At 44.0% G+C, this 24,350-nt stretch overlaps 1 protein-coding gene across 4 annotated transcripts in view; it reads right to left on the bottom strand.

Moving 5' to 3' along the window:
• KIAA1671 (KIAA1671 ortholog) overlaps positions 1-24,350 on the bottom strand; it is a 66,995-nt gene that overhangs the window by 19,906 nt on the left and 22,739 nt on the right. For 2 of the 4 annotated variants that reach the window (XM_065033627.1, XM_065033628.1), the window contains exons 5-6: positions 21,111-24,308; positions 20,340-20,453 (exon numbers count right to left, since the gene is read on the bottom strand). In XM_065033627.1, coding sequence (XP_064889699.1) covers positions 20,340-20,453; positions 21,111-24,308 — 3,312 coding nt within the window. Of the gene's footprint in view, positions 1-425; positions 1,829-15,956; positions 16,525-20,339; positions 20,454-21,110; positions 24,309-24,350 lie in introns of those variants that run through there. The other 2 variants (XM_005498196.3, XM_005498195.3) reach the window with 2 other exon arrangements.

Raw genomic sequence — 24,350 nt, 5'->3', positions numbered from 1 at the left:
TTCAGGCATTTCTTTACTGAAAAATGACGAATATCTATGTAGACTTAAAAGTCAGGCTGACCTGTGGTGTTGAAATGACCGATACAAGTGCAGTTTCAGACTAACCCTCCTTTTCTAATTTTAGACAAATACTTGTCCTACCTTACTGTGTTGCTTTAAAAAAGATCAACAACATTTTTTCCTGTTCCCAAAACCCTGATTAACGGTGTTCCTTGGCAAATGAAAACATCCACCTGCGTTGCAGAAGGAAACCAGCTGGGAGCAGACAGACAGACACCACTACCTGCAAGCGCTTCGGGGGCTATTTTTAAACTGAAAAGCAGACATGATACAGGTTTTGTTATCAGATAAAAATGCTGCAACGAAACCAAGCCTTTTGCATTGCACTATCTACCTCGAGAGGCTCAAAAAGGCGCATAGCTTACAAGCTCGGGTGGCTCGGAACTGGTCTGCCTCTTCCTCAAAGAAGAAAACCTCTGCTGGCTCCGCACCGAAAACCTTCGGAAGGACTCTCTGCTCCGGGACGCCAGGTGCCTGAAGGAGGAGGTTCTCTTGAAGGGAGTCCTGCTGCCGCCGTCCCCGCCGCTCCGCTCGTGGGCCACCGCCGTGGTGACTAAATTTAGTGCTTCCTGCAAGGATCTCCGCACCGTGCCCATCCACTGGGTCATGTGAGTTTGTGCCACTGTCAGTTTGTCTCCAAGGTAATCCATTTTTTTCCCAGCAGGGATGAGAAATCAATATTCAGCAGCAATTACTGTAAAATCTACCCTCCTTAACAACCCTGCATTTATTTTGCAAACCAAAAAAATCCACTTGTAAAATATTTTCAGCTAATGTAAATAGCATTACACTATAAACAGCATATTTCCATATTTAAATAGCAAAAGATATGCGAGGTTGGAGATTTATTTTTTCCTACTTGAAAAACACCAAAGACTTTTCCTACTTACAATCAGATTTCCAGAGTTCCATCAAAGTATCTTTAATTCAGCCATGTTAAAGAGAGAAATCAAAGTTTAAATCCCGACACGGTCACTTGAAATTAGTCCATTTACAGGCACAGGGTCAGTCTCTTACTGTGTCATTTTAGAGACAGAAAAGCAACTCCTTTTCTTAAGCCAAGTTTTTGTTTTGCTGTAAATATCAGAAGGCTAAACAAACATATTCTTCTGGGTCAGCAGCTTTTCACGTAACAGTACGTCAAACAAAGTTCCAATGCTTCTATACAACCCATTTAGCAGCAAAATAATTAGATCTCCTAAAAAACAAATCCAAATTATTTTCTTCACAAAAAACTCTGCAGGAAGGCATCAACACTGGCGGAGTCTCCTTCTCAGCAGTCTCCCCATCTCCAGAACGGTTCTCCAAGGCTCTCTCTTCCCGGAACGCAGCCCATGAGCTCGGCAGCACAGCGGGGCTGCTGGGGCACCGTGTCAGACCCGCTGCCTTGCCCACAGCTCCCGGGGTGACACCGGTTCCGCCGCTCCAAGGGGTTGGCAGTGGCTCCGAGGGGATCGCGGTGGAGCTGGGCGGTGAGAGGCCGGGCTCCCAACACGCCGCTGCGCACGCTGGCTGCTCTCCGTGCACAATCTGGAGGTGCGCTCGAAGTCGCCGGCTCTCCCAGCTGTTCACAACCCGTCCGGCGTCATGCACTGATTTTGCAGAGCTCCAAGCGTCCCCCGAGCTCCCGGAACCGGGCACGGGAGCTCCGACGCAGGCGAAAGCTGCCGCTGCCTCTGGTGTCCTGTTCCCTCCTCCCTGTCCCTGCCTGGCCCCTGCTCCGGGGAGGAAACAATGAGCTAGGTGAAACAGCCGCAGAGCTCTGCCTAAGGAAGGATCTGGGCCGGGCTTTATTATAGTACAGGCAGGGTTACCATGACAACCAAGGGAACAGTATCTGCCTCCTGCCTAAGCAGGCAGGAGTAGCAGAGATCCATTGGAATGATTCATAGTTTGCATATGTCACGTGTACGGTCTGATTTTAACCCTTCCCGGGGAAAAGCAGAGCAAGGGCCCTGCCAGGGACCGTCTGACACCGACACCAAAGGTTTTGCACTCGGAGGGGCGGGTGAGGACAGAATCCAGACCTGCCCGCTGTTCCACAGGGAACTCGTGCAGCGCCATCACCTAGAACTGGTTTATTATATGATTTACACACTCAAACAAGATCCCTTCAAGTTAGTGACTGTGGTATCAGTTCAAGATAATGATTAAGCCAGAAGCTCAAAACAAAGCAGAACAGGTCTGACCTTTTAAAGCAGGTTTTTTTTTTCCCCACCATTTTCACACACTGTTAACAACTTTTGTAATCAGGGGCTCGCTGTCACCCCCAGCCCTGCACCCCCCAGCAGCTACGAGACCATGGGTCAGCAAAGCCCAAAACGGGAGACGAGCCCACAATAAAACCAGGTAACACTGAGAAACCGTATGTCACCAGCCATGGAAAAAAAATCAGGAGGATAGCAGAAATAAAAGCTACAGTTTTAAACCAATGAACAGAAGTAGGTGTCCAAGTCAAGACGTGACTAGTTTAGAACGGAGGGGAAAGAGCGACCCGGGTGTGAAGGTAAGAGGCATGTTGAAAGCTGCTCACTTTCTTGTTTATTCAAGGGTTTTTTTTGTTGCTCTTGCTTAATTTGCCATACAAAGTACCATGGTCTTGCATCATCCTCTCCTCCACTAAACCTTTCAGGAAGAGATTTAATGGAATGAAAAGTTTCTAGATCATACTTTATAAAATGGTTCTCACGTAAAGTTTTACTTTATCAGGAAAGCTACTTCAAAACACTGAGGAAATGGGGTGTCTTGCCTTTTAAGCATTGTTTTTAAGAGCTGAACTACACCAACCTGTAACTTATCTCCAAGAAAAACTTTTGTGACGAAACACAGCGTTCCATATCTTATTCTTAATTTCTGACTACATTATATTTCTTTTGAACATTATCAAATTAGCAGCCTAACAAAAACCCTCACTGTTAAAGGGAATCCAGCCAATACAGGAAAACCTTTTTTCCTTCTTTTAAAGAGCTATAGAGTTGGTTTTGTATAGAAATTGAAAGACACTTTTGATCAGATGCCCCAAAGGCTGGGTGTTTCTTATATTTTTAAAGAAACTGAAAAAAAATCAAATTCATTCTGACACATTATGGATAATGCTTTGTGAGCGACAGAGATCCTGTGCCCAACATTGATATTTAAGCCTTTCTACACATTTTCATGCTGTTTAAGCTCCATATTTCAAACATCTGTGCACTGCCAAGAGCAGTTCTGTGCTTGCTGCAGTACGGGGATTCTTCACAAGGCACTTTGCTATTTTGGATGGTTTCAGCCTCTCTCTGATTCGGTAAGTCCTTGGAAATAGCAATCAGAGAGCTCTGATTGTAAAACTGCTGATTTGAGTCTGATCTGCAATACTAACTTTAGTATCTTCTGGCTACCGCATGAACATACTGCTTGGTATTTAAGTATACTTCACATCTAAATTATTGCTGAGATTTACACTTCAATTAACATCACGGCAAACCGTTCCAGAAGATCATCAGATGCGCTTTCACCATCAAATGGCAATGGTTGAAGATTTTTTCCAGCCCTGCAGCTGAAATGCAGTAAGTGATGCACATTCTGCTTGAGCTCCACACCAGAACTGGCAGAGTTCAGCAGCTCCAGGAGACTGACAGACTACACAGGGAAACTCAGATTCCTTAGAAAATCCACCTAAAAATAACTGAGGCCTGGAAAAAAATGAATTAAGTTTTAAGAAAATTTGTGGGAATATTGCCTCATTAAAATGCATCTGCATAGCAATTACATAGAAGAAACGTCCTCAAAAATACCTCTCACTGGACACCGCAGGGGCTGGATAGATTATTTCACAATGTATTATTTAATTTCACCCCTCCCCACCAAAAGCATAATGTGCTGACCTCTGCCTTGATCTGTGTGTGTGAGGAGGTTATTCTGAACCCATCTAAACAGACCGCTTCTGTCCCTTCTATTCTGGTCAGTAAAATAATCCACCGAAACCTCAGAGGACCCTGTGACATCAGCCAACCCAAGCTAAAGAACACTGGAGAAGTCTAAAGGATTGACTTTTCAAAAGCTGTAAGAAACTGAGTAACAGATCATGTTTGGGGGCTTTTCCAATTCAAGGGAGATTTCCTGTGTGTGAAAAACACCAGCCACTGTTAAAAATAATTTTAAAATACATAGATCACCTTCACAATAGACAAAGGGCTGCACCAGCCATAAAAGAGAACCAGCTCCTAGGCAGCAGAGCTCCTGCCTGTGGGTGCACACACCAGGGCTCCCGGGAACACACCAACCTCTTCTCTTGCCTTTTTCATAAAGGCTCCCCAGAATATGATGCTCTGTAGTACTCCACGCAAACTCCTTGCTGGCAAAAGCTCATAACTGTATTTTAATGAAATAACAGCATGTGGGTTACACGCAGGCTCTCTATTTACTTCTCTGGTGAATCTACGTCTCTTTTTATAACCATCAGCCTACAGAACATAGCTCAAACCATACAGATGTTCTATAATTGTCTCCCGGCCACTTGAAGCCGGCGGTCTTTCTGCCTGTGTAAGGGGTTGGTTCTGAACAAGAACAGCACAAGATGATCTTCTGCCCTTGAACAATACTGGTGATTATCTCACGCTGCAGCCACCCCGGATCCATCAAGGGCCTGCACTTCCAGCAAACAGCGAGCACACACTGCTAACCAGCGCTGCACGACTAATTACCACCGCAGCACACAGGACCTCGTTATTCAAGCGTTGCTGGATACTTTTATTATTAACATCTATTCCACCTACAATTCAAGAACACAACCCTGCACAAAGACGTACCAATCTTCACTCTTGCCCTTATGCACTAGGAAACAAAATTCCATGGTTACATTATATTTTCCAAAAGCTCATTTTGAGCTTTGCCTGTTCTCTAACACATGTAATTATACTAATGACTATATAGGATTGGAAGGTCAGATTAAAGCCAGGCCTGTGTGGAGCACAGCGCTAATACACACCCCATAGCAGCAGACCCTCAGGTCCCGCCATCACCTCGTCCCTCCCATCAGCACGATCATGTACAGAGCGGGGAAGAGAACCAAGCTGAAAAGCTGGCAAAGGGATATTGGGGGTTAGTTTTCACCTTGGTTGGATCCCTGAATGATCCTTTGTCAGCAAAGCTGATGTGACAGAGAAGGATGGGCAACATTAGTCTAAACTAACTGCTAAACCAAAGTCTCTGCTTTTCCCCTGTGAGACCCTCCGTCAGAAATCCATTCTCCTGAACCTGTCTCGCACCCCATCGCCCCACTTCAGTTACAATTATTAATAATTCATGCACTTCTTAAGTATTTTCTGCATGTCATCATCCCTCGTACCAACAAATATGATCAAGTACTTGCAAACATCACGACAGCTTCAATTCCATCTCGGGCCTCTTTAGTTTGTCCATCTCAATTATGCTCAGTCCCAGCAAACACAGAGGAGCAAATCCTGTCCTTGTAAGGCTGTTCTAGCCCTGCATTCCACGCCCACTCTCTTTCTGTCTCATTAGTAAGAGAACTTAATTTAACCGGTTGTGTTTGACATTATGGACTATTTAAAGACGCAGCACTGTGCTGAGCTTAGCTACATAGCTCCAGGCTCAATTACCCCTTGGGCTCCTCAGACACCACACAACAACTTACGTTTTTTAAATCCTCCTTATTTTTGCCCCCATATTGTCTGTTTTGCCATCTGAATTATCATGTTCAAAGAAGAACTTGCCAGTTCTCACATGCCCTTTCTCTTCAGAATGACTTGCTGTTACACAACCAAAAGAAGATAGATTCCCCTGGGTACATTTTGTAGAATACCTGGATTTGGGTAAATCTGAAAAATGTACAAGTTTCAATCAGGTTATCAAATTCATGGGTAAATTTGTCTGCCAGGTTAAATCTCACTTCACTGGCAAGAAGTCAGACGTACAGACTTAAAGGCACTTCCCCTGTTACTGTCAGTGAGCTGTCACAACTGCTCATTGAACAGTCGAACTGCACAAAGTCTTTAATTTCAATTTTGTTCAAAGCACATCGCAATCTTTCATTTAAGCTAGAAAAAAAAAAAGCACAACATGGAGCTTGAGTTAAACAAAAGGCTTACATTTAGGTCCATGAACAAAAGCCTGGAACAGTTCAGGCTCCTGCAGCGGTTTGTACTTGACAGAGTTCCAAGCACAGCATCGCTTCCAACCCTACCAAGGTGCTTGGTGCAGGAGATTGCTGTGATGTGCATCGTCTGGGGGAAATGGAAATACATCCCAAGGTCCAACCAAGGACCTCTCCGCCCCGAGAGAGGAGAAAGAGCTGCGCCCTCAGCCAGATGGCGATGGGCAGCAGGCTCAGCATCCTTCAGCCTCCCACCTGCCCCATCTCCCACGGCACAGGCACCCGGGCTGTCTGTACGGGAACACATTGACGACACGGGCCCAAACAAAACCAACCCTACTGCACAGGTACCGAAGACAACAAAAACCTTGCTCCCGCTCTGGTTTGTACGCAGCATCACACAGACCAGCAGAAACTCATGGATGTGATACAGACTCTGCGCCACTTGTTGAGGTCACTTCACTTCTCACTCCATCCTTTTCTCGTTTGCCATTCCTGGCTTTCCCATCCCTCCAATCCAAGATTCCTCATGAAACTTAAACACAGTCAAAGATTAAAAGATTTAGTGGTTTTATCTGGTTTGGGGCTGTTTTATTTGTTTTTGCTTGTTTTTGTGGGATGGGGTGTTTGTTTTGTGTGTTGGTTTTGTTGTTGTTGTTGGTTGGGTTTTGTTGGTGGTACAATAAATACAAGGTATTCAGACTGTTTCAGCCACCACAACAACCATAAGCAGTTTACAGTCAAAAGACAAAAAGAGGGGGGGAAAAGAGCTGAACGGATGGAGTGTTTTAGCACAAGGACTTTGTACAGTGTCTACGCACAGCAAAATCTCTTTTGTAACCTGAAACATTGGGTATCTCAATATTTACACTAAATATTTGTTTTCTATTCCTACTTTCATTTTCTACTGAAACAAGTAAATTAAGCTCAGGTATACAGTTTGAATTTATGCTTATTCAGAATTTAAGACAACTTGCACAGAACTTGACATTAAAGGCATTCCCTTCATACACACAGCCAACCACAGAAGAGACTGAAATTCTGTTTCCAGACTATATACTTAGGCCAGCTCTAAAGAGAATTAGAGGATTCCGAAGCAGGTGTGAGGGAAGTCCTTGACACTCTACAACCCCAACAAAGTGGCAGGAACATTAAAGGGGCAAATGTCTCATACCAACCTGGTGGTAACTTTTTAAAGCTGAAGCTTATGTCTGAACATGGACTCGCGTCTCACCCACATCTCCTGACACATAAAACACCCTCCCCAGCACACAATGAGAATTGTCCAATGGAACACCGCGAAAACAGCAAAAACCTGCAGTGTTACATGTGCAGCTGATTAAACTGTCGTGTGTAACGTTCCAACCCATTTTTTATACACAAAGAACGGCCACTTTTAACAAATTTTCTTCTTCAACCTTTTAAGAAAAACAGAGTGACCCAGTCTGACAAACTTATTTGAAACACACAGACACTCACACGCTTCAAACAACACGAGAAGATCCGAATTTTTGCCAGGACGTCACCTTTCCCCTCTCACGCAAGCAGCACTTCAGCACATGTGAAATTAAGCTTTTTATCACAGAGAAACGTTTTGCAATGTTTGCTAAAGAAAGTCTGATACCGAGTGCATCTCGCCCACCCCGGCCAGGTCGGCCTCCCCACCAGCCCAGGAGACGCAGTTGTGTACCTTGTAACCTCCTCAGTTAAGAAAAGTCACATTTAAGTACAGTAGTTACATTTCTCATGGGTTTAAATTAAAAATATGGTAACAGAAGAGGCAAGAAAAAGGGAAAGCTGAGGCACAGGATGACTGTTATTAAGTTCTAAATGCACTTGAAAGCTGCACTTCCTCCAAATTAATCAATATTAAAGAAACCAGATAAGAAAAAATCCCTTGTTTTCCTTACAGAACTACACTTGTGATAACAGAGAACACATTGATACATTTTAATGACTGAACACTCCACATACTTGTTGCTACCTGCCAAAAGAATTTTGTCATTCCCATACCATGGTCATTCTTGATGGGATCAGTAAAACCCTGCAGTCTCCCATTTCATCTGTAATCAAAGCAGAAAGTCAGCCATCCTTTTCTCGGTACAAAATCCCGCACACTTTTACCATAATGTAATACAGACATGTAAGTATCCCAAGATTAAAATCTGTAAGCAAAGGTAATTGTGAAATATAACTTTTAATCTAAGTTTTTTAACAATTTAAGTTTAAATACAATTGCCAGTAAAAATTGCAACAACTAGAGTGTCAAAACAGTCTTTTGGAAAATGTTAATTCTTTTGTCCCCCAAACTATGTTTCTTCTGAACTTAAAAAGGCCCCATTAAACATCCTGAACATGCATAGTTTTTGTACCTTGAATTGTTTCAGCATAAAACAAAGCTATCAACCTTAAAGCTGAGGGAACAAGCTAAAAATACACTACACTGTTTGAAAGCCCATGTACACAATCATTTGGCACTTCCCTTCTACCTCAATGAAGGAGGAAAAACTGAAAAACAAAACAGAAACAGGAAATTCCTACAGCACAAATATTCTGCAAAGTACTAAAAATATTTTCTTTACATTCGCTTACGTCAAAAGGATCAAGCCAAGCGAAAGATTAATAGTTACAGTATTTTCCATTTACACAAACAAAATCCACCATGAAGAAAGTTTTTTGTTGATAAACGTGATGATACAAGTTCTAAACTTTCCCTCCAATGCGGGCTGAAAACTGCAAGCGAACGGGCTCCCAGCTGAGCAATAAGCCAAAGCATCAGCTTCATCCCACCCAAGAACGATGCTACGGAAACCCAGGAGCTCCCGTACAGCCAGGGAGCCATCTCCTGTCAACAAGCAACACACGAAACGTATCCCCAAGAAAAGGAAGCTATTTGCACAGTGAGATGAAAACACGAGCAGGAAAACAAACACACAGCAGGCTGAGCACCACATGCTCCCTGCAAACGTGCCCAACCGTTCCCAGGAGCGGTTCTGCTGTTTTGATCGAACGCACGAAATCAACACGTGAGTTGATTCCTCCTTCCCCAATGCTCAGGAAGGAGCCTCCCCCGGCCCCCCAACCACCCCGGATCTCCTCGCACCCAGGCCTGAGATCAAACCCAACGTGGGAACAGCACTTGAACCAACAGACTCTCACATGTCAAACACAGGTAACAGCAAAACATCTTCGATAGAGACTTCCCGAGGGCAAAATGTGGCCTGAAATAACCCAACTGCTAAACTTTGCTCACAGGGCAAAGAAGGTGAGTGATGAAATGCAAGAAAACAAGCATGGGAACATGCTACTTCTGCTCCAAATGGCAACAGGAAGAGCTGGGAAATCTCTTGCTCCTGTGAGTCAGATTACGTGCAAATGAGAAAGGACAATCCGATACGAAGAGACATTCACATTTATTTCCTTCTTAGTCAGAAAACGTTTCCTCAAATCTCACAAGTTTTGGTGTTGCTTGGTAACACTACACCTAAAGTCAGGGTCCATTTCAGTGCGTTCCCGAGCATCAGGCAGCACAGCAAACACACACGGACCCATTTTGAGGAGTGACAGACAGACAGACTGCATGCTGTACTGAGGAACAACATGTTCTCTGAAAGTCAGATTTAGCCCAAGCACACTGCTCGTTTAAATCAGTCAGTAAATGCCAAGTTTACAATTTCTTAAATAGTGCATTTTTGTCATCCTTCCCAAAGAGATAAAACACCGAGTTTTTTATTACCGGCTGGCTGGAGAAGTTTGGTGTTATTGCTCTTTCTCTCAGAGGGCGCCTGGGTAATCTCCAGCTACCGCAGGTTCAGATCTGACTTTCAGAATGCAGAGACCACTCTGAAGGAAGAACACGCTCTTTTGTGCGAGGGATTTCCCTCTTCAAAGAGAAGCCAGAAAGTAAAACTGCATCTTAAATCATTTCAGCTGTTCTCAGCATAATCACACACTGCCAAACAATGGGCTAAAGCACCTTCCCACGCGCAGCTGGGAGGCACTGAGCACCTGGTGGTTCCTTCCAGTACAAATCATGATTCCACGTGTCTTTCATTTACATCAGTCACTTCCCAATCGCGGCAGGTAGAGCAAATATCAGGTATAAGTTGATACAATACGTCCTTTAGCCATTTTATCTTGCAACATGCCATTATTATGAAAAGAAGCAATAGCATTTATTTGCCATTGCAGGGTAACGCTGTGTGCATACACAGGACCATTATGGCTCAGACTCTTTGCTCTTATTGCCTCCTCCTCCCGTGCACAGTGACCGGGGTGCTGAGGGGACCACAACGCAGCCAACACCACCCCCATGACGCTGCATCTTACATTGGTTATCAGGGTTGTTGTTACAGGCTTGGCCTTCGTTTACATTTTTTAGATTAACGGCATTATTTCCTGCTGATTCTTGGAGTTTGTGAAGCTAAAAAGGTTGATTTGCTGAAATTTATTCGCATTCTCAACTAGATTTGCCCTACTGCTGGACTGTAAAATACTGCTCAATTATGGAACAAATCCAGAAGTAAATCCAGCCTCAGCCAACCCCAGCAATCCAAACTTGCCAGGTGTGTTCTGTGCTTAGCAAATCATCAATACTGCCTTCCTTAATGTGACAGGTATTTATTAGCTTCAACCATGAATCACTAAACCAAATACTACATTCTTTCCAAGCTTCATTCAGGCTTAAGATTTACCTGAAGTTACTTTTGAAGAGCAGCTTTGCCCTGCAGTACAAAGCCCTGTCACATCTTGAGGAAAGTCCACGACAACGAACTACTTTCCCCGGGCTCGAGTTGCTCTCTGAAACGCCGTTTCCTTTCAGCGCAGTAAACACGCACCAGCTGCACGAACAAGTCCGCTGCTGAGAGAACGGGAACAATAGTGGGAACTTGGCTGCCCCCCAGCACGAGCCACACGGACACAGCCTGGGAAAGCAGGAACCGAGGCGGAACAACTTCAGATCAAAGTGTTGGTAGGGAGGCAGCGAAGTTACCTCTGCCTTGTATGTAGAAATGAGGCTTAACAACCCACTTCAGCCTCGTAGCAGGAGTGCACTCCCTACTTCAGACTCCAGGTAAAGGGGAGGCAGGCAGGGACAGCCCAGATTGACAGTCACTATAAAAAACAATTACCACGTCTACAAACAGTTACTTCTTACTGAATGCAAACCTTATTGCACTGAGTTAACCTTGAATGTACTATTTTATAAAAGTATTTGACAGTAAATTAAACTTAATACTACACCTAACGATAGCAAACTGTGTTGGATCTGCGCTGCTGCCGTGTGCGGGCTCTGGCCGGTGGCCCCGGGCAGCACTCCGTCTCCGTGGCTGAACAGCACTCCCTCGCGTCCTGACAGGACGTCGCTTCCTTGCCAGCTTCGTTTTGTCTGCTTGCTCTTCGCTTAACACAAAAGTTAGAATTCCTCTTCTATTCAGGAATCAGGAGAATGCCTTTCGGAACAGATTTTTCCCTGCAACAAGGCTTCATTTGCTCAGATTATTTGAAAAGATTTAGCCGGTGAAATCAGCACATCAGCCATACGACAGACACGACCTGGGTACGAGGAAAAATGCATGCCTATAATACGATTGCCCATCATCTGAGGTAAACCAAATAAGAGAATGGAGCAGAGGCTGTCCCCAGGGAAGCCCCGGGCATAGCACGTGCGGGATGACCATCCCCAGGCACGCGGAGCGATGGTTGAGGTTTCCTTCCATCACCAACAACATGCTGTCCGGGGACACGCCATGGCAGCGTGGCTATTATCGAGCTGCCACTTCCTTTGGAATCACCTGATAAAAAGGTATCAAAACTGCTCTTAAAAGGTAGCAACTAAAACCTTGTCTAGACAAACTTTAGATCTTATGTCTTACTTAAATACCCCAATTTTCTTTGGGTTTTATAATTATTGCGTATTGACTGTCCCAGCCAGAGGCCCAGCTCGCGCTCTGAGCCAGCTCTCTAACATCAAACCAGCCAGGACTATACTGAATGTGGCCAATTCCTGGCCAATTTACTAAAAATTGCACCCAGCACAGCTCATGTCCTGACACAACCCTCCTCTGCCCCAAGTGCTGCAGCACCTGCTCAAAACCAGCCAGGGTTCCTGTTCTTTTCCTTCATCACCTATCCTGGACCAGATCCAGAACTCTCCTATCTCCTGCCAGCTCTGTCCCCACTGCAATAAGCCTGGTCTCCGCTCCCCAAGCTGGTTTATGTTACCCGTCCTACTTGTGATACTGGTCATTGTTTATCAACGTGCTCCTACAGTGACCTCAGATACATCAAAGAGATTACATCATTACAAAAAGCCCCAGGGCAGAGCAAGAATTGTTCACAACTTTGAGGTGGCTGAGGACAGGAACAGAACCGAGAGCACACCACTAGTGGCTGTGTCCACAAGCGAGCCAAAAAAGCTGGTTATTGGACAACGGATATTGCAAAAGAACAGGAAACCTCCTTTCTGTGGCTGCACACCCGGTGGTGACCAGCTCAAGAGTGTGACTGATGCAAGCAGCTGGACAACAGAACACTGAGCTTCTTATGCAAGTCAGACCTAAAGATGTCTTGTATCAGGTGCAGCAAAGCTCCTCACCAGCTGGAAAGGGATGATGAATACCCCACATACCCTGGAAAATCATAGAATGTGCTGAGTTGGAAGGGATCCATGAGGATGAGAGTCCAACTCCATTCCCTGCATGTGACAACCCCACAGTTCACACCGTGTGTCTGAGAGTGTTGTCCAGCCTCTTCTTGAACACTGTCAGGCTTGGGGCTGTGACACCTCCCTGGGGAACCTGTTCCAGTGTCCAGCGCCCTCTGGGTGAAGAACCTTTTCCCAATGTCCAACCTAAACCTCACCTGGCATATCTTCTGTCATTCCCTTGGGTTCTGGCATTGGTCACTAAAGAGAAGAGTTCGGCACCTGCCCCTCCTCCTCCCCTTGTGAGGAAGCTGTAACCACACGAGGTCTCCTCTCAGTCTCCTTCTCCAGGATGAACAAACCAAGTGACTTCAGCAGCTCCTCATATGGCTTCCCCTCCAAACCCTTCAGCAACTTCATAGCCCTAAAAATACTCAAATATAACCCCTCAAATACTCAAATATAATAAATATAGCACATGGTCAAGGAAAGACTGGCATTTGAATACATAATTACAATCACCAGCCAGTTAAAGATGATGATAAGACCGCAGCTAGGAGGAAGGTACGTGGAGGACCTGAGAAGGAAGCGATGACACAGAACACAGATAGCTATGAATCAGTCTCTGAATTCAGCTGAACTGCAGACGACCACAAAGCATTTGGCAATCAGCTCTGCTTTGTGCTTATCTGAGCGTCTGACTGCAGGGGTCCAAATAACAAACGCATCCTGTAACAGAACACAGGACTGAAAGCAACTCGCTAAGTTTGGATTCCCGGTTGATGGAAGCAAGAAGCAAGAGGAGCAAGAGGAGTCAGTGCTGACACCAGCTGGATGGCCCTGAAAGCGTCAGGAAAAGGAACATCCACCAGCAGCAGCCCCGGGAATACCAGGCTGGGGCAGAACCAGTCCCAGGGGCTGTAGACAGACCCCAGAGGAGGCCTGGACCCTTTTCCCCATCACCAGCGGAAGTTCAGTTGCGTGCCAGACAGGGTACATGTCACAGCACATCTCAACAGCCAGAATCAAAGGATCGATACATTGCAGGCGTCACAAAAACCACAAGCTTCTGAGAAATCTCTGCCAACAACAAGAACATTTGTAGTATGAAGAGACAGTTTACTGAGGGTGAACAGAACAGAGAGTGGTGATGAAGAGTCCTGCTCTTCCCCCCTCAAAGAAATATCAGCTAACTCCATCAGAACCAGACTATGTTATTACTCCAGCCAGGAACTTGTGGGCTCTAGAACAGCCATCTAAAGACTCAGAAAAGCCTCATGCAGCAACCTGCACATCACAACAGTACCTGTCCTATTCAAAGGTCAGAAGAGGAATTAGCAAGTAATTAGCAGACAGCAGGCGCTGGGTGGGTCCACCCACATCCAACAACTCCACCGCTGTGCGGGAGTAAAACAAATACATCCATAACTCAAAACAGTGGCTATAAAAACTGATTTTCATTATAATATTTTTTTAGTTAAGAGGCACAGCTTCTCCAGGTACATCTACCTGATGAATAAAGCATCTTAGCTCCCCAAGATAGATTAAATAACTCAAAGCTTGACAACTAACCCCACCATCTCTGGTTACTCCTGATTATAATCAGAGAACTGATAAATATCTCCTTCAGAGCCTTCTGCTGTGACACCGTCAGAGCAAGTGACAACACACACCACTGTGCTCTTCCCCTTAACATTTCTTTTTTGACATATATTTAATATAATTAATATCACAATTGTCCTTCCAGTATTTTCTTCCAACATATCAGGAGAGCGTACACTAATGAAAATGCCCACAAACTACTTCAAGGCCTCCCAAAGAGCATATGCACACAGAAAATATACCTGTTCTGTTAAAGACAAACTGCACAATGAGGTGTTGTCCCAGTGATCTTCTGGACTGATCAAGAAGTTTGGTTTGGTTTGTGGGGTTTGTTTTTGCTCCTGACCTTACGGAAAAATCACCAGATATATGTGAAAGCAAAAGCATTGAGAGCTCTCTTTCAGACTCCTCATATTAGCAAAGCATGAAGAACATCCACCCCCTCATCATTCTGAAGTCTGATATATCAATCACACTTTAATGCACAGTTTAGAGAAAGCTTGCCTCTCAAAAAACTATGCAAATAAAAAACAAATGTCCAAAGACTTCCACGTTTTATAACACTATAGTCTCCAACAGGAAAAGATTCTTAAGAAAATGCCCAGTTCTTCAAGCACTCTCTTCTCTCCCAGCTGCAAAACCCAAATTACAGTAGGCAATCTCCTCTCACTGCTGAGCAAAGCACACACAGGGCAGGGACTGGAAAATTAAACTCTACATGAGGAAAGCCAACTTGTTGCTAGCTTCAAAATGCACTAGCAAACAGCTAACATTAAACAGTTTAAAGTGTCAGTGCTGATTACATGCTGAATTCACAGCTGAAAACATGGCAAGATTAATGCAGACAATATCATGATCAAATGAAACCCGATATTTGATTAGTACAGAAGAAATTAAAACATTAAGTAATTAGGCTCAAAGTAATGTAGTACCTATTCATAAAGGCTTTAAAAATCAAATTCTTCTTTTCTAAATGTGAAAATATCAGACGAATAGCAACCGCTGTGCAAAGGCAGCCCTGCAAAGCTGGCAGACCGGCACAGTAAAGCAGCCTGTTCACAAGGGCTGTTCACCGGAGAGGGCCCCCAGGATTGCTTGGGCAGGCAGCGCTCACCCAGACACGCGAAACCTATTAACACAGGCAAATGAAAAATAAGGAAGAAATTGTAAAAGCACACACTTCCAAAGCCATCGGTACGGGCTGTGACTGCAGCTGGCAGCAGGGGACAGAGCCAGGGGCAGGTTTTTAACAAATGGGGACAAATATTGCTAACATGCAGCGTGCAAAACTCCAACTCCTATCGTTAAACAAAGCAGGAATTCCAACCACCAAGAGGGTGTTCTGAAGTACATTCAAGCAGTCTGCAGTCACCTCATTTTAACCGAGTATTAAAGTAGCCTCTCTCACCCAAAATAAACGGCAAGTTTAATGTTAGCATTCAGAAAGAAACTGCTAAGTAAAGCCACCACCACATATGAGCACTTCCAGGATTTCTGAAAACAGTTAAAAACATCCAGCTTAGTAAGCACGATTACATTACAGAATACACTTACCCACAAATATTGCAGAAACTTCAGCAAACGTGGACAGTAATAATACTCCATCTTCCAAAGCACAAAGCGAACGCTAAACCATCTTCGCTCCAGTTTGCCTCCCTACTCTTCCCCGCCTCCGGCGGAGTTAAAAGCAGACCGGAGCAATTAAAAGCAACATGAATAATGAAGCAGGGTGTCGGTTGATCCGGCCCCACGTCACGGCGCTGAGCTCTGTGCCTTTAACAGATGCTGAGGCTACTTATGAGCAGGAGCTGAGCTCGGGCACCATGTGACTTAACCACTTGTTTAGCATCTCGCTGCTCCCATCGCAGTAATCCGTAATGCGTTCGTCCAGAATTAATAATAGTGCTTTGGGTTTCGCACTAAAAAGCCCTTCATCTGGAAGGAAAAAGAAGTTTCTAAACCCACTCGGTTTTGCAGGCTGGGTTATGAAACACTCTTAAGGCCAGGGTGGCTGGCGGGGCTGCTGGCTGACCTTGTTTTTTGGTAATGTGCAAGAAAGGCAAAAAAAAAAGGCAAAAAAAAAGCAGCTCCTGATTTTAAAATAAAAATGTCTTTTGTGAACAAGAAGAAATAGACACAAAGTGTCTTTTTTATATGCCACAGGAATGTTCCCAGCAGACGAATACTACCAAAAAAGGAAGAAAGCCTGAGCAAACCAAGTTATTAACCAACACTGGGTCATCCTCCCCGGGGCTGTTTTTAGAAATAGGAAGCAGAGCTAAAGAAGAAATGATGAAGCGATGTAGGTATTTTGTGAAAAAGCAAAAGTGAGAATCATCACATTTCTATGCGTTCCTACTTTTTTGATCTACGCCCCTTTTTTTGATGGGAAAAGCAAAGGTAAGCGACAGAAGCCCATCCAGGGAGAACCCTGCCTGCCTCCCCCAGCTCCGGGCGACACAGAGGTGACACAAAACAGCTTCCAGGGACTCCAGTTTCCTTTCCTTGAAATTTTGGTTGCGGATTTTTAAGAAAAATACCCCCCTGCTTTTCTAATCACCAGCTATAAGACCTTGTAGAGCTGAGCAATTGGTTTGATATTCTTCCAGGCTTACTCAGTTTTTAGGCGAACAGAACAATTTGCACATGGTGATTTTTTTAGTACATCTGTTTCCATCTGGGAAGGATCGATGCTGCAATATTAGAGCCTTTATATATATATCAGAGGCGAGAACACTTCTTTACAACGGGCAAGGGAGAGACTTGTCATGGGCAGAACTGGAAACAACTGGTGACCAGTGACAAGCCAAACCATACATTCATCTGCACGTGTTTATAAAATATTTATCTTCTCTCCCTTGCAGTTCATTTCCAAAATATTTAAGAGTCAGCTCATGATTTTCTTAAATAAATCGTTCTCCACCCACACATCAGTCTCAAATAGGCACATCTCTATATGGATGCCAGATTTTCATCAAAGGAAAAAAACCACCACACTTAAATATAAAATAAACTTTTAAAAAACATGCCTACACCAGTTCTAGTACCAGAGTGCTCCATTTTAGCTACAAAAGCTGCAATTTTGGTAATAAACTGTATCTGTGTTGGAGCTGCCCCGTTTCTCTAGGAGGGCGCGATCCCTGCAGCTGCACAGAACAAGAGCACTCGCTGCCATCCGGGGCTGAGCCACATCACGCATTCCTCAGACCTTAATTTGTAAGACTCCTATCAATCCAGATGATGTAACCAGGAACTGAGGTTTGGGACCGAACGTCAGAGAATTAAAGACCTGTGTCAGCGGTGATGGGATCACTGCGAGTTAGGAAAGACAACACTTGAACACGTCTCTGCAATCCCAGCGCTGCAGCATCGCACGGTTACTGGGACTTCTGGGGAGCACGGGCTGCAAAATAACCCCAGGTCTTACCACAGGCTACACAAACACAGCATCTTTATTTAAAGATACTTACAACAGTCCCTCAGTCTCCATCTAAGGTCTGAAGGAACAGACTCCTACAAGAGTTTAAGGCCCTAAGCTGTGCAGACACGTTCTCTGCCTGCTGGAGCCTGTGAGATGTGCAGTCAGTTCTGGGAGACAAAATCCCATTTTCCAGAGCAAACAGAAGGAGAACAACTTTATATTTGTATCTATACCCCGATGCAGGCAGGGCTAAAGCACAACATAAAATATTTGGATTCCTGAACAAGTAAATATTTTCCAGCAGGCAGGGAAAAGTTTTTGCATCTCTAGAGCTAAAAGTATAGAGAAGACAACACAGGATTATTTATTCACATAAATTATATTCTATGCCTTACTTCCCTATTAGGTGGAAATAGTTTCTTCCTTTAGTAGAATAGGCCTTATCAAAGTGAGAAGGGGGGAATTTACGTTGGAATAGAATGTTTAAGCACTAAGCTACAGTTAGCAACAATATTTATAACAGTCACTTGTTAAAAATGCACCAACAAATGTACAATCATAAACTTATTCTAACCTCCAAGAACCTCAAACCCAACCACAACGCATCTCTCCACCAGAGGGAAGTATTGAAACGTACTGATGAGCACGACAACAGCAAAAGTCTGTATTTTCTCCAAATGAAAACAAAGGTATTAACCTTGGTGCTAGAGGAGATGGTTCAGTTTTACCTAATCTTCTGCAATATTCACGTGGGGCTTTGGAAAGCACAAAAATATGGTGAGTTTTACAGCTCCCAAACACCTATAGAAATTTCTCTGCACCTGCCTACTCGCAATGTATACGCATTGGGGCCAGGCTGCGCGTTTTGCTGCCGTGGCTCTAGAGAACAGCAGAGGCACCACGATGAGGCTTTGCAAAGCCCACAGAGGAGTAAAGCACCGGGATCCTGCTGAATCCCCACGGATGCTGGACACAAGAGCTTTCTCTTTCAGCGGGGCTGACAGCCTTCCGTCCCCATCCCAGGACACACCAGATGAAGTCAAAGGTTTATTCTGAGTAACCTCCCACTTTGCCAACGACATCTTTATGCATTTGCACTGTAACCTGATGGCACATCACACCTGTTAGGGATTGAATGATAATTGCCAGTTCTGTAAATAATCCAAATCCCCACTAAAATGAACATTCAATCTGAAGTCCACGCTAAGAATGGGAAAGACAAGGGGCTATCAGCCCTAGGACACCTTACACAAAGTTTTAAGAGTAGAATTGGAACCATACAAGCCTGCTTCCAAAACTCCTATTAGGAAACTTGTTTACAAAACCCTCCTAGGTTTGGGGTTTTTTTCTTTACTAGAAGAAAAAACTCAGTTGTTTTCCTTTTGTACCTTTTCTGTCTATTCCCTAATAAAGGGCTGTAAAGAGCAGTTCGAGTCATGACAAAAGCAGGATCTCTGCAGAGGGCAATACATTCGGTCACCACACGAGTGTGCTGGCAGACTCGGAGAACAGAGGAGATGTGACCTTGGGACAGTCCCTGTGGTTCAGTCACCCCCTTTCCGTACAAGCGGAAGAATTTTGAAGATATGCGGGACACCCAGATTTTTAAAAACTGCAAAGATGTGCAGAATTACACATATTCGTGCTGAAGTGACTACAGCGTTATTCCAGTGTATTGAATCTGTTTCCGTGCACAAGGTTAAAAACAAAACTAAATTTCAAAAAGCCCAGCAATTACAGTCATTCAAAACAAGTCCTTCCAGTCAGGAGGATTTAATCAGCAGCAGCAACATCTCTCTTAAAATTGTAGAGCTTTGTGCTGTTGGTATGGTTTTCAAAACAGAAAATTTTGATATTTCATTTATCATGTAACTTTTGGAAGACACAGATCTTTGCCTCATAATTCAGAACAACGTCTGGACATAGGCTGCCACCTCCCAACATAAAATTTATTTGTGGGCTAAAGTCAGGAAATCCTTCTGCAACTTAGGAGGATCTCACCCAACATCTTTAAGTGGGAATTTACCCCCCAAGTAAGCATATGAGTGACAAATCAGACTACCTGAAAAGTCAGCTGTTGTTCTTCACTGTGTGCTGCCTACAGAAAGGAAATTACATCTGTCATTTTTCAGGCTATGACATGGTTGCACAGTCTTCCAGAAAAGATTTTCTGGGATCTAACCTGTTTTCATTATCTAAGCTGCGAAATGAACGCAAAGCATAATGATCTAGACTCATCCTAAGAGTCCAGGTTGGAAATTCTCTGCTTAGAAAGGAAGAGGAACAAGCTGCACAGTTAATGCTTTGTGTCCGCACACACCAGCACGGTGGGGTCCCAGGGAGCAGCATTCTCTGCCAGTTACACTGCACAGAAAGTACAGCTGCTCCTCCTGCTCGGAAACACACTCTTTCTTTCACAGCTACTTGCAACAAGGAAAACAGCGCTGAGTGGAGCGAGCCAGGGGCACCTCCCTTATCTCTGCCCCAGCCCAAGAACCTCCTCCGAAATAACATACCGGCCCCTTCTCTGCTCTTCTGTCCTGATAAAAGCCGTGGGGGCTTCTTGGAGCAGAAACCGAGGAGAAGTCTGTTCTGTCTGAACTCTGCTTGGTCCACTCTTTCCTAGAAACCTGTTAAAATAAAGTTATATGTTGTTACATATACATGTATACACACATATACATATATAAAATGCCCTTTTGGAAAAAAGAGGGGAAGTTCAAAGCTGAAAATGCAAAACGAAAGCAAAAAAAGTTGTAACGACCAACACCCGACTGGCTACGCATTAAGACATTAACCCATCACTATGTGATGGGAATCACTTGCATTTCAAAGTCAAAAGCAGCAGTGAAGTTTCATATGCAAATAAGGGCCACTCACCCAGTAAAAAAATAATTTGCTTAATTGAGGAAAACAACTCCAAAAAAAAATTAGTGTTGACAACTTATAAAATAAACACAAACTACTTCTTCCCAGACAGTTACAAAATTGCAGAGTTTACAGTTTTACTTCCTAGGTTCATGGCGTTAATAAAATAATATGCACGTTTTAAAGCTTTTTCAAGCTCTCTATGGAAACATCAATAAATATTTATACACTTGAAACAAAAATCTAGTCATCTAGTACAATACAAATTCCTCAAGAAAATGAAACCCAAAAGGAAATGAACCGTATTGAAAAGTACGTGTCTGCTCCCTTGTGGCAAAGTCCCAGCTAACACGTAACAAAAGCTCCTCCTCACTTTGAATTTTAGTTACAGGAAACACTGAGATGCCACTTGGCAATACCTTGTTATCCTCATAGAAGAAGGATTCCGAGTGAGAGGACACCTTGTGTCTCCAGCCCCCGTCCGCGCTCTGCAGCGGGCAGCTCTGCCGGCCCCGGGACGGCTCCTTCCTCCCCCAGACCTCCGGCACCAGCGCGACGTTGTCTTTTCCTTGGCGGATCTTCTCCGAATAGGACCGTCTCAAATCCGGGGGTGCGCTTCCTAAAACCGACGTAGAGCTCTTCCAATCGGTTTTACTCTTTGCGCTGGAAGAGTCGTTCTTACTTGCGTGGTCCTTGCTTCTCGTTACCAAGCTCCTCACAACATTTTTGCTCCAATCGCTTTCTCGAGACACCTCCAAGAACGGTTCTTTTGTCACCGGCTTCTTCTGTAACAGCCCATCATCTGTCTTCATGGACAACCTGGAAGCAAAATTCACTTCCAGCTTTTGGTCTGTACTAACTGCATGCACAGGCTGTACCTTGTCAATCACAAATTTTGAACTCTGGCTCCTGGAAGTTAAGTTCACTTCTTCATCTTCATCAACGATAAAAGTTTTCTTTCTAGTGAAATCCACAGGTGAATTTACAAATTTATCCGAAAAGAAGCTGCTGGGATTTCCCCAATGGGGAGGGCTGAACTTTCTGTCTTTAGCCTTCTGTTTATCGATTTCAATGCCACAGGATTCCAGTTTGTCTTTGCTCTTTTCATTCAGCATTAATTTCTCTGGCCTGTGGTACTCTTCCACACTGTCACCTGGTTTGCTATTAACAGAACCATCATCTGATCCCTTCCGCTCTTTCCAGCTATAGGAAGAAGTCGTCCTATCCGACACGTTTCTTTTGTTCTTTGTTTTCTCTCTATTAAATAAACTGTGATCTTTAGACGACTTATCTTGAACGTTACTGGCCTTCACCGATTCTTCTTTATATTCTGCCATGAGCGCATCGATATCGAGAATTTGGGATCTGTAGCCATCCTCAGCCTTCCTTCCAGAGGAATCGTAATTATTTTCACAGTTTTTCTGGGGCACTAGTTCACTGTCCTTACCTGACTGTGTGAAACGCAGGGGGGATTTGGGTTCATGGTAAGAGGAGACTTTTCTTCTGCTACTTTTGAGATCAGTTGGAGCTGTATTTTCCAGATCCTGTTGTAACAGGAAAGCATCAACATCTATCATTTTCTCTTTAGAATGATCCAGACCTCTTTCGTGATACTGTTGGCTATCTTTTCTATATACACGACAACTACCAGCTGCAGTGGTTTTGGAAAAAATATCATCTTTGTCTTCTTCTTTGACCCAATCCCTGTTAACATGCACTTCCCGGGAGTCTTCTCTACAGTCTGTACTTGTTGTATTTTTATTTGGCTGCTGCAATAAAGGTTTAGACCTTCCAGGAAAAACAGGGTCCAGATTAACTGTTGCTCCCTCACTTGACCTAGAAATTGAATTAGTTTCACTTGTGCTGGGAGCACTAACAGAACTTTTCTCTTTCTTGTTACCAGGAATCTGATAAGTCACCGCAAAATAAGTTGCCTTTGGCTCCAAGGCAGAACTCGGATTTTTCAAGCAATCGTCAGGACTGCCAAGGCCAGTTTGATTCGCTTCGTTCCCTTCCAGCCCTTCTTCGCTTTTTTTGCTTCGTTTTTTATTTGAACCTTCATCCAACTGCAATGAATCCGTGCGACTCAGCCTCTTGATGTGCTCAGGAGTGAGCCAGACGACTTCTTCCATCTTGACAGAATCCTGAGGCAACGTCCTCCGCCGCCACCTTTCCGAAATCTTCAAGTCAGAAACGCTACTTCTGGTCCTCCTGACTTTTTCTTCCGGATCTATTATTCTGATTTTTTCGCTGTTTTCATGAGCTGTACTATCTAAGCTGAAGTCTTGATCTTTACGATTTAAGTCTAGACTTTTCCTTAAACCGAATGCCCTCGATTCCTCCTTCATGGTTCGTACTTTCATATCAGGATGTTGGCTACTGGAAGACTTAGAGAACTGCCCGCTTGAAAACACTGAAGATGACTGGACCCCATGTTTATTTATACTTGTTGAACTAACTTCATGATCAAAGTTGGTTCTGAATTCATGGCTGTCTGTCCCACCTGCTCGAAAACTCCTTTTCTCAGAAGAGCCTTTAATCACATCAGACCTCTCTGTTCTATCCATGGGAGAGACTTCGCTCTTATTCTTAATTTCAGAATGCAGTTTGTTTACTGTTTCATTCATTGCCAAATATTTACTGCTGTTTGTAGAATAAGGTATTTTCTCAGCTATTAATACTGGATCAGTTTCAGTTTTCTTAGGATCTGTTTTCTGCTCAGGCAAAGTACATTCACTGGAGGAAAAATCAGTACGTTCTCTCAATGCAGACTTGCTCATAAAACCTTTTGCGTCTCTAGCTTCTGAAATAACATTAACTTCTTTCAAGTAGAGAGTTTTACTATTTGTCCTCAGCGACTGACCAGCGTGTAAAACATCCTCATCGTTTTTATTCTCTTTCATAGAGGATTTTCTAGTTCTGAGTGTCATGGCCTTTTTCTCGGGAGCCATCGTAATGGCTTCACTAAGAGCTCTTTCACCACACGTCTGAAAGATTTCATATCTCGGCTCTATTCTTTGGTACATTAGAGAGTCTCCTGTGTTTTTAGGAGCGGGTTTTTCACTCTTCTCAACCAAAGATTTTTCTAAAAGAATTCCCGGAGTAATTCTCTTGTCTTCACTTGAACAAGCTGGTTTTTCGCTTTTGTCTGCATCTGCTGTATGTTTCGATAAATCAGGTTGTTTCTGATACTCCTTTTTCATACCAGTGGTGTCCTCCACTCCTCCCATCCACGACCGTCTGTTGTGCCCCAGCGCCACCGCATCCCGCTTGGCCTCGAGCTCGTTATTCGCTCTCAGTGCGGCATCAGTTCCAGGACGATCAGCAGCAATGTTATGTCTCTGAACGTTATGGTCGAACATGGTGGCTCGGACAGTTTTAATGTAGGTCTTCTCCATAAGCGTGGTCGGTTTTAATTTTTTTTCCAAATTGCTTGTGAACGAGACAGTATTTTCACCTTGCTGAGGAAAACGCTGATCATCTCCAAGGAAGCTTCCTTTTCTCTCTAGCTGATCAGGTTTATTTGTTATTTTTAAAACTTGTCGGGGTTTCCATGGGTTCCCGGTAGCAGGCGCTTCAGTGAGGTCTGTGCCATCTGCAAGCTTCATGTCCTTACTCTGGAAGAAGAAAATCCAACAGTCAAGATAGTCTATGTAAAA

Source organism: Columba livia, chromosome 17 (assembly GCF_036013475.1).
Source record: "Columba livia isolate bColLiv1 breed racing homer chromosome 17, bColLiv1.pat.W.v2, whole genome shotgun sequence".
In the NCBI taxonomy this organism is placed as follows: Eukaryota; Metazoa; Chordata; class Aves; order Columbiformes; family Columbidae; genus Columba; species Columba livia.
Note: the sequence above shows the minus strand (reverse complement) of the source record. Positions and strands in the feature narration are given on the sequence as shown.